The sequence below is a fragment of the Chanos chanos genome, chromosome 2 (genome assembly GCF_902362185.1).
Source record: "Chanos chanos chromosome 2, fChaCha1.1, whole genome shotgun sequence".
NCBI lineage: Eukaryota > Metazoa > Chordata > Actinopteri > Gonorynchiformes > Chanidae > Chanos > Chanos chanos.
In genome coordinates, this window is record NC_044496.1 from 19,550,588 (window position 1) to 19,566,157 (window position 15,570).

The 15,570-nt window shown below is 41.6% G+C and overlaps 1 protein-coding gene across 1 annotated transcript in view; it reads left to right on the forward strand.

The window, feature by feature from the left end:
- zfhx3b (zinc finger homeobox 3b) overlaps nucleotides 1–15,570 on the forward strand; it is a 135,979-nt gene that overhangs the window by 101,474 nt on the left and 18,935 nt on the right. The window contains exon 5 of the mRNA XM_030794059.1: nucleotides 11,918–12,025. Coding sequence (XP_030649919.1) covers nucleotides 11,918–12,025 — 108 coding nt within the window. The remainder of the gene's footprint in view (nucleotides 1–11,917; nucleotides 12,026–15,570) is intronic.

The following is a 15,570-nucleotide window of genomic DNA, read 5'->3' on the forward strand; positions in this document are numbered from 1 at the left end:
CTGAAGGGCTAGCTCCTTGCTAATCCCAGACTGGGCCTGAGAGAGAAAGTGGAGGCTTGCTTTCTCTCTCTCCCTCACATTCAGTCATTTTCACTGCAGAGTCAGCACAAACGAAAACACACACACACACACACACATACACACATACACACACAGTCTAACCTTTCATTTCACAAATGCAGCTGATGTGATCCTAAGGTCATTAGCATAACGGTTTTCTCTGAAAGTTGGGAGGTAAAATTCAATTATGTGGCAGTGCATACCTAACATTGCATAAATTAATAAGCCTGTTTAGCAGAACAGACTGATTGGCTGAATAGGCCTGCTGAGGCCTTTGATCTCCTCATACCTCCCTGCTTGGCTCCAAATGCAGTATTCAGAAACAGAACCTCCCCACCCCCTCATTTACTTTGGCTCCACAAATGTCCACAACTGTAGTGTATTTCATCATCGGTTTGATTTGCTCGTTTTTTGTAACCACTGCTGAAACATTTGTCCTTGGTTTACTGGTTTGCGTGTATTGGCTCAGTTATTGTAATAATTTACTGTCTATGTATTTAACCTAAAACATGTTTTAAATGTTTATACCAATGGACTTATTGATAGACAGAGGAGTGCTGGGAGGTTGGGAGGTTTTATATTGGTGGGGCAAACACAACATGAGCAAGGTCAGAGATATTTTTACTTACCGTTATTTTAAGGCAGCTGTTCCATGTTCTGGAAGTGTCGGCATGATCATTCGCTGCTCATTTCTTCCCTTTCTGCGTGCCAAAGATAACTAGCAGAGTAGCAAAGAATGACCGATCATTTTGGTCACTTCGCCCTGGAGCAGGTGGCTGGGAGCTCCACAGTGAATTTTTTGTCTGTTTAAACAGACTCAAGCTACATGGAAGAGAAAGCTAAACTCTTTTGGAATGACATAACTCTCTAACAGCACACTGTGTGATACAGTGACTTCATGAGGCAGTGGCCTTGGAAGATTTTAGAGGACAAACAGAGACAAACTGAAAGCAAATTAAGTAAATGTCTGTAAAAGCATGGGCATTTTAGTCAAGATCAGTTAAGAATTAAGTCCCTGGGATGATGTGGCTGCAGTTAAAAGACCAAATGGTGTACTGGAGAAAATTGAAAAGAAATGAGGTATGCTCACTTGACACATCTGACCCATGCTGGTGGAAGTGAGCAGAATTGGCCACGGAACTGCAGCGAGTTTACATCATTAGTGCTTACAGAGGAGAGAGAGAAAGAGAGAGAGAAAGAGAAAGAGAAAAGCAGTGGACAGAAAGAAAGAGGGAGCGAGGGTTAGGACGACTGGAGAAGGAGCTAGGAAAACGTGAAGGCCAAATTTAGCCGACATTGACAAGATTATCTTCAGAGCGCATTTTTGAGTCTCTTCTCCTCAGATGAGCCACCCTCCTTACTGCAAATTGGTAAACTGATTAGATTCAGATTAGTACATGCTGATAAGAGATTGGATGGATATACTGTTGAGATTAAATGGATAACTAGATTGACTGATAGATGAGTTTGTGCATTGCATCCCATCCTCTGGCTCCCAGTCCCTTTTGTAATTAAGGCTTTAAGGTGTGTGCATAATCAAATAAATAAATAATGCTAGAATTATGCGATAATGAATTAATACATTCCAAGAAGAGAATAAATAAGCTCAAACTAATTGCACAAGATGAGCTTTTTTCCATTAGCTTTTGAGGAGAAATCTCATTATATGCATCACAAACTATAATACTTAAGAAATATGTAAATTTACAGATGTAGATTTGAAAAAACACTCATACACAAATGAGATGGTAAAGCTACATTTGAGTAGCGTTATTGGTACATTTCTGGCCTTGTTTTTTGGACAGGTTAGTTGCGTACGGTTTGACAGAATTCTCATCTCTTCTTTGCCTTTGACTGAATATTTTTTAAAACGTCTTTCTCAAGATCATTGCAGTTCAGCCAGCAGTTGGTGTCGTCTTTAAACTAAAGCACTGAGAACAAACGGTATCTGTGCTTTGCTACTGAGGAAGGAGAATGTTTGAATTAAGAGAAGAACTATTTGAAGTCTTTTAATTTTGTTATCTTCCTGTTTATTTATTTTAGCACAACATTTCCTGTTGAATATGATGTTGTTCTTCGCTCAATACCAAGATGCAAATATTAGAGAGTGGTGGTGGAGTTTTTAATTATAAAAAAATGAAAAAAATGAGCATGTCTTGTTCATTTAGCATTGGCTCTAAAGTGCAGCATTTTCAGTTTGCTTTTTAGAGCATACACTTCTTTGCTTTATCGTCCAGAAATGCTCTATGAATGCAAAACAAATATTAATTGTTAGACAGATAAACACATCCATGATAATTACATCAGAACACAGAGATAGGTTGATCATGTTGTGCATAATTACAGCGGAAAACAATGCATGTCTATTAAGCCTCATTATGGTGCTTCCACGGATAGCAATCCAATTACCACTAGTTTGTTTCTCACTGTAAATATTCAGATTTTAAAGCAGGGAAGATCTCCAGTGGCTGTTGCCTATGTTTTCTGTTGTGTGAGGCAGTCAGACTTAGGCTATGATCAGATAGCTGCTGGATTCAGACTGACATGAGTCCAGCCTGGTCCTTGGAGGCTTTTTTGGGGGGACTGCCATGCTGCCAGGGAGTCTGATGGCTACTGAATAATTTATCCCAACTGTAGGACTGTAGCCACGGAGACCCAGGGTTCATTGTGGACGCCTGGCGACATGGCTCTCTGATGGTGGCCATTAGGGGAACAGTGTGAAGATGGTACTTTGGGAAAGGTGGGGCTTTGGGGAGGCAAGGAGAGATGGATGGATGACCGCTCCTGCCCAGTTACACAAAGGCACATTGACTCCATGCACTCCTCACCACAAAGGCAGAAAACGAAAGGAGAGATTTACCCAGATCAAAGTGCAGAACTTTTTAATTAAGAAAAGAGAGGTTAAAAAAAGAAAGATAGAAACAACTACCCGTTTTCCTATTAAGGAGAAATGTCAAGCGCAGTGGTGGAGTGATAGTCTGTGCGCGTCCCTTTGTTGTTCCCCCTGACATTGCAGGCTAATTTTTCATGGTTATTTGAACTGGAAAATGAAAGAGAGGTTTGCGATTATTTCCTATAAATGACAACACAATCGCATTACGCTTCAGTACAAACACAGAGAGGATATTGCCTTTTCATATTTCATGTGAAAATAATGGATGAGATATACAAAGAGGACCAGAGGAAGACAAATGGAAAAAGAAAGTACCAAGTGTTTGAATTGTATAAGTCACTGGCCCAAAAGTAGAAATAAGTGCTGAATTTCTTTTATTCAATGGATGATGCCAGCACTGAGGATATTTAAAATTGTGTTCACAATGAAATCATTGCATTGCCGTAGTGGATTGCTATTAGCCGCCACCAGCAGGGGAACTCTAATGATCCAGCTGGTGTATGCAGAGAGAAGTGACTGAGTTTGTCTTCTCTGCAGCCTGTGTGTGACTCCGGTCAGACTTTTTTGACTATGAGATGGGCTGACGATGTCTCTGCAGCATATCTTTGTCATCAGGAAGTGTCTCATCCTTCTCTAACCTGTCAGTTCTCAGCCACTCACTTGGCCTGTGTGTGTGTGTGTGCGCGCGCGCGTAAGTATGCGCTCGTGTAGACCCATACCCAAGAACCAGCTGAAACAGAGTGCTTCTCCACAGTTTATCCTCTCCTCCTCCTGCTTCAGCAACAGAGGTGCTGTGGACTCCCTAGGCTGCTAGCATCAGTACACAAACACATCAATAACAGCCCATATCTTGTTTTCTAAAATGAAATTGATTAACTAATCTGGTATTCATAACCCTTGGAAATTCTGTTTTATCTTTGAGCACGCTTTTAAAAACAAGCTGCATGGCTGGTCGGGCCTGGAGTAGTCTGACCGGAGACAGGGCGTGCAGACCAGAGCCACAGGGAGGGAAAAGCAGGCCTGCTCATGGAAGGATGCTGCTGTGTGTGTTTGTGTTTGTGTTTAGATGCACAGGAACTGGTGTTGACTTAGTCTCATGAGGCCCGTGAACCGTACTCCACACACACTCACACGCACCCGCACACGCACACGCACACGCACACTCTCACACACACACACACACACACACACACACACACACACACACACACACACACACACACACACACAAGCACACCAAGGTGGGCACTATATACATGCAGCCATGGCCAGATTGATTTTCTGAGCTAATACCTCCACAGAGCGATCCACAGGCAGATGGATGCACTACAAAGATATGCAAATGGTGCGCTCAATATATCGACAGGCGGAGATCTTTTTCAGACGGCCCACTGTACTGAACTGTATTGCCTAAAGAGAGACGTAAACAGATAAGTACCTGTTAATGGACACACTCCGCCTTGTACACACATACCTGCCTCCTGCTCTGGAAAACTGAGGTAAAACTTCAGCAGTTAGATTCAAAGATAAACATCCCTCTGTATTTTTCTGTGCGTAAACAGTAAAATCCAGCATATACTGGAAAAATATCTACAAAATCATGAACACTATTAGAAGTGATACCATTTTTTTTTTCTGCAGAATATGACATGATTTGTTTTGAATGTTCCCAAAATTTAATAATTAGACTTTTCTGCCTTCATTGTTTGTATAATCAGTAAAAATAAATGAATATATCTCTTTGTCTGTGATGTACAGAATGCCAGCAGTGTGTGCAGTGGTATTACGGGCACTGAGTGAGTGCATTTTCTTCTGTGCATGGCTTTATCTCTATGGAGAGGAGTTCTGTAGCGTGCGGTACCTGGTAATTAAAGGGACTTTGTGGCAAAAGCCAAACATGAAAAGAGATGAGCTATGAGCAGAAGAGCTTTGACAGTTTCAGGTTATATGATTTTTATGTCCCTTTTTTACCAAATGAAAAATCAATACATTTTCCGGGTTATACATATTCAGAGTGCAGCCATGCTTCCGTCCTGATTGGGGAGGGGGGGGGGGGGGGGAGTGGCGCACTCGTCTGTCACAACTGTACCATCGCATTTTCCGACCCACTGGTGAACGTTTCAGACTTGATGCGATTGCCCTTCATGACAGCGATGGTGCTTTTTTTTTCCCCCTTGCCCCCCTCTCAACCTTCTCTCCTCTCACAGTCCCTCTCCGAATATTCCGGAAAAAGGTGAAATTAGGGTACTGCAAGCCAGGGAGAAGAGAGGAGAAGAGAGAGAGAGAGAGAGAGAGAGAGAGAGAGAGGGAGAATATGTGCCTGTTCAGTGTGCAGGGGAGAGAGGAGAAGAGGTAGATGGTTAAAAGAGAGCAGTTGGAGTGAATGAGGCTCTGTCTGTCATCCCCTTGTGCGGTAAAATGTCCCGGAGGCACAGCCGAACTCTCTCAGCCCAACACAGGGCAGAGAAAAGCACAGCCCCACACTCCTCTGTCTGTAATGTGTGCTTGGGAGGCTGTTGTCAACGACACCCTAATGTCCCTGTGTGTGTGTGTCTCTGTGTGTGTGTCAGTTTCTGTGGTCGCTCTAACCCATTTCTCTGTTGTCTTTAATGTCTACGAAAGCATATAGTGTAAATAACACTTCATATCATGATTTAAAATATTTGATCATGGTTATTAGAATAGACATTTGATTCCTCAAAGGTTTTAAAATATAAATTAAGTTTGGATTAGATTTCATAATATTTAAGAGAGAAAGATACCTCTAAAGAAAAGTGATGCTTTGCCAAAAAAGTATATATGATTGTCAAAGCACTGAATTAGTAATGTAAGACCATTTTAAAGTGATTTTATGTTGAAACAATTATAGAAGTTTATCATGTTTATAAACATTTCCATTGTGAAGCCACATTTGATTTTCAGTTCTGAAAAACCTACATCATTCTTTGTTCAATACACATGTTTTTTCTGAAACTAAAGCCTCATGCTGGTGATATTATTAGAGAGCCTTTGTTGTCTTTGTTTCATTATCGCCAAGGTTATGACACAGTGTTTTCTTATGAGAGATGAAGAGCTCTCATTGTATTAGAGTTGTCATGTTTGTGATTTGATGTCACATCAGCTATCAAAACAAAGTGACGTCTGTTTAAAATAACAGGATGTTACAGTGGCATGTGTAAATTAGATTTCCCTTGATTAGACGTTCCTGCCATTACAGACAGATAAAATAAATTCTGTGTGTGTGTGTGTGTGACCCATGATGACCTGAACGGTCAGTATGTCCACTGAAATGGCCAGTGACTTTGAATGGCTTGGGGGATCAAATTAAGTGTTGCTTGGAAGGCCGGGGGGGGGGGGGGGGGGGTAGATCTGAAGCGTTGGGGAAGGGAGGGAGGGAGGGAGGGGCTTGGTCGCACAAGCGAATTGTTCTAAGGCAGTGTGAGCTATCCCTGCTGTTTGTGATTAACTTGCTGTTTAAAGTTTTTTAGCTATTAGCTGGCTTTACCCCCATAGCGTGGACCCCCCCTCTTCATTCCCCTCCCTCTGTGCCTCCTCCTCATCCTCCTCCTCCACCTCCTCCTCCTCTTCTTGCCCAGCCCCATGGAGACACAAAGTATTCATTCACATTCAGATCTGGGGGTCATGGCAGGGCCAGTGTGGAGAGAGAGCACCATGGCTTCTCAGAGACAGGTCAGGAATCTAGCATGTAACCCAGTCTCACATCATCACTGCGCTGCAGCCCTTTAAACCAAAGAGGTACTCTTCTTCCCTTCCTTAATATCAGAGATGTGTGTGTGTGTGTGTGCGTGTGCGTGTGTCTGTGTGTGTGGGGCGGCGTGGGTGTATTTCAGGGAGTTTGGTCAGCATGCGCTATGTGTAGCTGACGTTAGATCTCGAAGCACGAGTCACACTCTTTGTTTATCGCGGCAGATGGGGTTAGTTAGTGTGAAGAAACCCTGATGATGCAGATTTTTTTTTAATTTCATTTCCAGCATTTGTGCAATATTTCTCATTTGTGATATCACAAATATTACAAGGAAAGCCTGCATTTGTTAGCGGTCGGGGGTGTGTTTTTGTGGTCAGTCCGGTCTGTGATCTTTACCCCCGTGCTAGCGGAGTGTGGTGTGGTTGGCTTTGCCAGGGTGCTCCGACTGTGAGTGGGAGTGTTTTTCTGTGTGTTGTGGTTTGGCGGAGGGGAGGGGCGGGGGGGGGGGGGGGGGGGGGGGCACAGAGGTACTGATATGAGGAGCGGACAATGCATGAAAGCCCCCAGCATGGGGCCTATGTCTCTTTGTCCCATAGTACCCTTCTGTCACTTTCATTTTACACCGCCCAGTCCAGAGTCAGGCCCGCTTTGATATAGGGAAGGGCTGCAGGAGAGTCTGGGGGGAGAAGGGGGGGGGGGGGGAATTTTTTTAAAAGACAGAAGTAGGAGAAAAAGAAGGAGTCTGTGAGGTGTGAAATAAGATTGCCTTTTTATCTGACAGCGCAGTGTTAAAGAAAAGGAAGCTGTCCAGAATGAAATAAAACAGGGGAAATGCCCCTCAGATTTACAGTGAGGCGCAGTGGCACCTGGTTAAAATGATAACCACCTCCTCAGTAACCCTAATGAGAGAGCAGCTTCACTGCTCCACACTGAGAGAGGACCCCTCAACTGAGACCCACTCAGCCTGCTCTGCACTGCCCTGAGTCTGGCACACACACACACACACACACACACATATGTATATATGTATATATATATATATGTGTGTGTGTGTGTGTGTGTATATATATATATACATATACACACACACACACACAGTATGCATATATATGTGTGTGTGTATGTATGTTTGTATGTATGTATACACGTGTGTGTGTGTGTGTGTGTGTGTATATATATAACGTACAACGGCTCACTCCAATATGTCTCAGCGGTTAGTTTCATTTGAGTCAGCAGACCATCTTCCAGACATGATTCCTTTGCATAGGCCTGTGTTGTAGGGACAGTGAGCATACTGTTTTTAATGGCAGAGTTGTGTAGGGGAGAGAAATACTAAATTTGTGTAGGTATTGTATGTTGTGCTGTACAGTCATGGTAGAAGCATTGGAAAGGGCAGTGGTTAGCATGTATTATTTATTTAGTGGTTTTGCCTGTCAGTATGATTAGTATGAGTGTAATCACTGTTCTTCAGGGGAAAGGAAGACTACTCCTCCTCATCTCAGAGTAATCTCACTGTCTTCACTGCCTCATCTCTACTCGGCACTTCCTGTGTAGCATCTGCTTTTGTCATCTCCACATATTTCTCTTCTTTTCCTTCTGTGTATGTATCTGTCTGTGCCGGTCTGCTACCCCCCCACCACCCCACCCCACCCCACCCGAATTGTGTGTGTGTGTGTGTGTGTGTGTGTGTGTGTGTGTGTGTGTGTGTGCGTGTGCATCCTCCTCAGTTTCTCTCAGCTTGTATAGGGTGACACCTATAGGTCTGTATGAGCCCCTGCAATCTATCCATGTCCGGCTTTAGAGGAGATGGTGCAGTGCAGGTGTGTGTGTGTGTATGCATGTGTGTATGTATGTGTGTGTCTGTATGAGACTATAGGTAATGGTGTTGTAGACTTTTTTTTGTGCTTTTTTTCTCTTTTTGTTTCTGCTAGTCCTTTCTTCAGTGGTGCCACCCAGTTTTGTAGACCACGGGGGTCTTTTAGCATTTCATTGCTATATCCTCCCTGCAGATTTACAGTAAATTTTCATTCCCTCTCTCTCTCTCTCTCTCTCTCTCTCTCTTTCTGTCTCTCTCTCTCTCTGTATGTGTGTGTGTGTACAAATACTGTGGGAGTGTATTTTTATACACAGCACAGATGAGCTTTGTAATATTTGTGGCTGCAATGAGCTTATTCAGTTTGCCTGATTAGATTAAAGGAAAAGTTTAATATCATTGTATGAGGAGGATTAATGAGGATGATTAATTAGAGGGCAACCTTCAGGCTATTGTCCTTTACATTTTTCAGATTTGGGTTAGAAATGGCCCACTGCCATAGCTGCAAGTGTTCCTCCTAATCTATTTACAGCCTTCCTCTATGACTACATTTTGTGTGTCTTCCATTTGCAACCTACTCTAAGGCCACTTGTGACCTTTCATTAATTATGGCTGGCCTGGCTTTAATCATTGTGTAATACTGTTTGAGATGAGATGAGGAATGGGCCCAGTGGTTTGCCAGCTAAAGATGCAGTGCTGCTTCTGAAATTAAATCTCTGTATTTTTACACATATAATGGGGACATACAGGATGTTGTGTGGCCAGATGTCATATGTTCTAATTTAAAACTGAATGAAGACAGGTTTTAGGTATAAGGATGTGTGTGTGTGCGTGTGTGTGTGTGTGTCCAAGCATGTGCTCAGGTACCTGAGTAGGGATGAGTCTAAGGACTGTTATGCTGACAGCTGCTGTATTCAGTGACAGCGAGTAGAGTGAAAACATTGACAGTATTTCACTGTAGAGCTGAGAGGAAGAGGTTGTTCTGGCACAGAGATGTGGAGTTAAACACACATACCACTCTCACAGAGAGGTCAAATTTGACCCGTGGATTAGTATGTAATTCGGGTCTTTCTGCCTTGGTATTGTGCACTAATTTTCAGAGTTATATGCATATATGCAAGGTGGAGTTAGCTTGGCTTTTCTGGCTTGATTGCGGCTCTCCTCTGGTTTTCAAGGCGGTGGCTCAGGATCGCCTAGCCAGCAGAGGATCGCCGGCTACATGGAGCGGAAAATGCTGGTTGCCTTGGTAACATAATAGAAACATGCACATTTCTGAAAGAATAAAAGTATACGCAATGGGGATCTTGGGAACGCTTATATGTGCTTTTTACTGGAAGCCAGTTATTCCACTTAAATACCTTCATTTAAACACAGGATCAGTGGCTGCTCTGAGCAATAGGGCCTAACAACATAATCCATACTCCGATCATTTGCTGAACTGAGGTGTTTCCTCTACACGGAAATAAGCAAAGAAACCAGGTTATTGAACCTGCTTGTGCCAGCACTACAAAGGAGCTCTCTATTGAACTGCTTTGTTTTAGAGAAACAGAGAAATCAAACATCAAAACAAGACAGATTACAGCATTTGCGAAATGTATCACTCACGCTCAGCACAGAAGTCGATCCCGCTTCAATTGAAAATTAGCTGATTCCGTCTCTTTTTTTTTTTTATTGTGAAAATGGCGCTTGTTTTGCATTAAGTATAATTTTGTCTTTTGATCTTAAATTAGTTTCCCCACTTCTGATCACTCTCTCACTGACTCCAGTGTCCTAACCATAATGATCACTTTATAGAAAGATGTTCTTAACAGTCCTGATGTATGTGTTCTCCAAATGCATCAATAATTAAAATAGCATAACAAAACTTAAAATTATATATCCCTATTGATATGGTCTCATAAGACCAATGAATGTGAATGTTTGTTTGCTGGCAGTATCTCTCGTACACATTCCAGAGACCAAACTGAGATGATGTGTAGCAGCATACCATTAAATGGTTTGTGTGGAACTTTTTTAAGACATTGAACATGCCTGAGGCTGCAAACTTCTCATAATCCTTAGGCAAGCCATCTAAGTGCCTAAAACATTAAAGAGGCGATCATAAAAGTTGATTTAAGTTAAAGTCGTGCAGAGTCGTCCGGCGGTGATGTCAGATCCTTTGTGTTTTTAGCATTGACCAACAGAATGAATATTTGAGCAGGATATTTTTCTGAACGTGTTGTTCTGTTGTCAATATATCAATACCTCACCTGGTGTAAAGTGTATGGGCATTTTCAAAAAGAGCTTTTGCGTACATTTGCTGTGAGAATTAGCTGACTTGTGTAATAACTGATAAAGCTTATTGACTTTAGCAGAGTTTACTATTGTCAAATCAATGTTGTTGCGTGCTCACCACACTACTTTTAAATAAACCAAGGCCTGTGAAAGGGGCGCTCGGGGGGCATGGAAGGAAAATAAAAAGGATTGATGCCCATTTTATTATCTGCTTTTCAGCTACTTCTCTCTGTTACTTACAGATGGCATTACTGGAGATCCATTGTATGGAATTTGCTGCTTTTAAATGGCCTGATATATTGAACAGAGGCTTTTAAGGTGGTTACAAGGGATTTCTGCTTCTGACTTAGCAAAATAAAATGAATTGTGGGCCAGGTTTTAAATATTTATGATTTTGGGTTTTGTTGTTTTACCATGGTCATATAAATGAACCGATTCCGGTGCTAGTTAAAGGCCAACAGAAGACGGCAGCTCGGACTCATAATTATTAATGTGTGGAAAGATATAGGATAGAGAGATAGAGAGTAAAAGGATTAAAGCCCCTCTTTCTGTTGAAACATTCTTCTTGCACAGCACTTTTCCTGTCTGCATACCTCTGCCCACTTTGGAAAATGTGTGTACGTCTCTACCACATGTGTGTGGTTTTCTGCAGTTTAATGTTGGTATTAAACAGAGGAAACCATAAGAATATTTGTGCCATGCTCTTGCATAAATGAAGAATTATATCTTATAAGCTGGGTCTCACCTCTGAAGAAAACTAATAGCTTATAATAATAATAATAATAATAATAATAATAATAATAATAATAATAATAATAATAATAGTAGTAGTAGTAGTAGTGGTAGTAAAGCAATATTAATTAGATTTTTCATTCAGTTTTGAATAAAATGCAAAAAGAAAAATGTCTAGGGAACATCTTTCAAAAGACAACTAAATAAACACTCTTCTGCTGCTGCTGAATTGTATCTAAAAGAAATTACAGGTGTTTGTGGTAATTGTGCAGTTTATGGAGAGAGAAGAGCTCTCTTTTTCTTTGTCTTGTAAATGCATGTTAGCGAATGCAATTCTTGCAAGCTCCTATAGAAAAAAAATGCCGCCGTCCCTTTAAGTGCTTCCACCAATTCTGTTGGAGTGGTGATTTACATATCCCATCTTCTCCTCCCCCTTCAGGAGAGCTGAGTGAGGATGTGGAGGCTGCCAGTGAGACCACCACAGACCAGGAGGACCAAACCAAAGACAGAGAGAGTGGGGGGGAGAGGGAGCTCACCAAAGGGACAGGTAAGGCCTATCTATACAATTCAGTTTACACTGGGGAGGGGGGGGCATTTGGGCAAATGGAGGTTGAAATATTTATATCTCCTGGGCACAGGGCAAACATTTTATTCCAAGGTCTTTTGTGTTGTTCATTAACTCATTAAATGTTTTACCCAAATATTTTAGGGCCCTTTAACTTAAGTGGCTCTGATTTTCAAGTTCCATGAATAAGATTTAATTTAGCAGGCTTTTGCTTATCACCTTGAGGATATAGTTCATGGAAATCTCTCTGATGAATTTAACTAGATTTGACCCAATTTAGAGAATGTATTCAAGAGAGAAAAAAAAAACACTAAAAGTTTAGTTTGACAGGAGGGCCTATGCTTATGTGAGCACACTCAGTTCATTAGCCTTGATTGTGTTGGGCAGACATCCACACCTCTGAGGAATGTTATCACATATGGATATTTTTCAGGATGGCAGGTGCAAGTGTCTGGTTTCATGGAGAGGTGTGGCCTTCAGCGAGGAGGCAGGACACAGTGTAAATCTGTTGTTCTGGGAGAGTCTGATTGGCCTGTGAGCACTGTGGCTTGTACTGAGATCAGACTTTAAGAGATATCTGTATTGTTCAAAGTCTACTGCTGTGTACATGGAGAGCATTAACAGGAAGTGTGTCTGATATCTTGCCTGTTTCTGCCATAACACAGAGAGGTTAAATAATAATAATAATAATAATAATAATACGTGGCTGTTTTATGGTGTCTGTGTTGTGCAATCATCATTAACTTTGAGAATATTTTTTAATTAAAAATATTTTTGAAATATCTCTTGTAGAGTTTTAGACTCTGAGCTGAAATGCTATACAGATTCTGTATATTTCAGCAAGAAATCACACTCCCCTGCAAGAAAATAACACAGTGCTAACAACCAACCTAATGTATATTCGGAAACTGTTTGAGCTTCAGAAGCTGGGTAAAGGACAGGAAATGAGGGCAAGTCTGATACTTTAACTAGTTTGTATCTCCCCACCTGGATCTGTTTCTATACCAAAGAGGTTAGAATCTTGGAGGGAAAAAATACAATTCAAAATTCTTTAGCATATGCTTAGTCTTCTTATTCAGAAAGTACAGCATAAAAGTTCATTGGAACGTTTGAAGCGAAATCTTTGTAAGATGTCTTTGATATTAGAACTTTTATTTTAAATGAGACTGAGTTGTTTGTGCAGTTTGAAAGGTTGGCACTGCTCTTTGATGGGAGAAGTAACGATATGCATGGCTGCCTGAAAATGGCTAAAAGTATATTTTAACACATCAAAATAAAGCACTTTAAAAAGCATTAAAATGAGGAGCATGATTAATAATTCAGTCATACCTGTGGTGCTCAGGAAGACGACTGCTCACATTAGGATTTCTGCTTTTTTGAAAGCCATGCAATTTGATACAAGAATATTCAATTCCTTTCCTCCCCCCTGTCAGTTGCTAATCACCAAATAAGTGTGTTTCTATGTTTTCACAAAGGCAAGATATGCTTGCATATGAAAAATGTACAGGTTCCCAGCAGCTTATTAGAAACGCTTAGTTAAAAATAGCATGTGCATTAGGGAGCCAAGTCTAGGGTGCTGTTTGATGTCTATGAAAAAGTGGAGGCGCTGGGGGGTAGGGGAGCTGAAGTAAGATGGAGGGAGAGGGGAGGGGTGGGGCTTACCTGACTGTGTTGTGATCATAGATAGTGATACTGCTTTAATGGAGGGGTCTTTTTTAACCCATCTCTTTTTTGTTCCGGTTTGATGGACAGTACGTCTCTGCCGAGAAAAAGGGCTTTTTAACCATAGCTGGGAGAGAGAGGGAAGAGAAGAGAATGCATTTGGTAAACTGAGGCTCTCTTGTTTTGGCTGCTCATTGTCTGAGAATGTCTGCGGTGCAGACGGAGTGATGGTGAGCATTGGACTCCTCTCTGCGAGGGGTAGTGCTAACCTGTTATTTAAAGGCCTAAGCAAAACGATTTGAGTCATGCTGTCTGAGAAGCTCTGTTATTAGGGTCCGTCATTAGTATCATTGAAGTTTCTCCTCTCATCCTTGTCATGCAACCACTGGAACTCCAATGTTAAATCAGGGCTCGCTTCACAAATGAGAATAACTGTCAAGCGGAGCACATTAGCAAAAGCAAAAAACAGACATCTAACTTTTTACAGCTACTGTCAATGTTATTGCTTTTGATCTGACAGTTCTCTTCTCAATTCGTTAAAGGCATTTAGAATGTCAGAATGTTTAGAGAGCACCCACGTAACATGTGTGTGTGGAAAGCATGTCATCTTCTGAGAGATTTCATTGTTTTGCTTTAGATACACTGTTACTTTAATACACAGAGGGGGAGAGGGGGAGAGAGTGAGGGAGGAGAAAGAAGGAGAAAAAGGTTTGTAATTATTTGCTGTGAGCGAGAGAGAGAGAGAGAGAGGAAGAGGGAAGAAGGGGTATGACATAAAACCACAAGATTAGTTTGTACATTGAAATACATTACTTATTTAAACAATAAATTTTATGTTGGCAGAAGCTGCAATTTAGCCACCCTCTCCAATAAGCATTCCAAGGGTTTGCTTCTAATGCTGGATATGAAATATTTATAAAAGGCATGCCCCAAGCCTTTTCTCCCTCTTTCACCTTGTTCACCTCTCCCTGGCAGTATTAGTAAAATGGACGGGCTGTGTCTAGGATGGGGACACAAGCCTTTATTAAAGCAGAAGGGGTATTAATGTAGCCACAGAACGCACAGAGGAATGAGGGGATGTGGAGAGGTGGGGTAGAAATAGAGGAAAGAGATTGTTAATACACTTAAGGGCTTGGAGGAACAGCCACAATATGATTTGACATGTTTAACATAAATGTATGGGAAGGGTTGGTATTGAGGTGGTCTGTATTGGGGGGGGGGGGGGGGGGGTGAGTGGAAGAGGTGCAGTCCTCAGCAACGGGGGTTTATGAATAATTCCTCTCATCCCCCTTCCCTGACTTTCAAATTACTGGAGCTGGAACGAGGGAGGAAAAATAATATTTCAGCACAGGTCATCCACATTCTGACACTAACAGAGCAGCCAGCCAAATTGGTCCCATCTCTTTTCTCTTATTTACTTAAATTTATGAATAGATTGTATGTGCAACACACACTGTGTGTATATGTGTTTCGTGTGTGTGTGTGTGTGTGTGTGTGTGTGTGTGTGTGTGTGTGTGAATGCGTGTGTGCTAGTGTGTGTGCACATGTGTTTGCCTTTGCGTGTGTGTATATTTGAAGGGCATATAGCAAAAGCACTTCCTTTTTATCTCTAACTGCAAGATGAACATCCACACCCCCTGGATGTAAAAAGATGATACTACAGGCAGAGCTGTCATTCTCAGACATTTTTCAGTGCTCTTTTGTCCACCAGATGCCCCAGCTTTCTCTCCCAGAAATGATATTGCTCTGCCTTTTTACGCCATCGTTCTTTCATTTTCGTCCTAACATCTGAAAAGTGTTTCAAGGTAAATTAATTGGCATTTGAAAGAATGAGAAAAGAGTGGGTTTAATCTTTTTAATCTGTT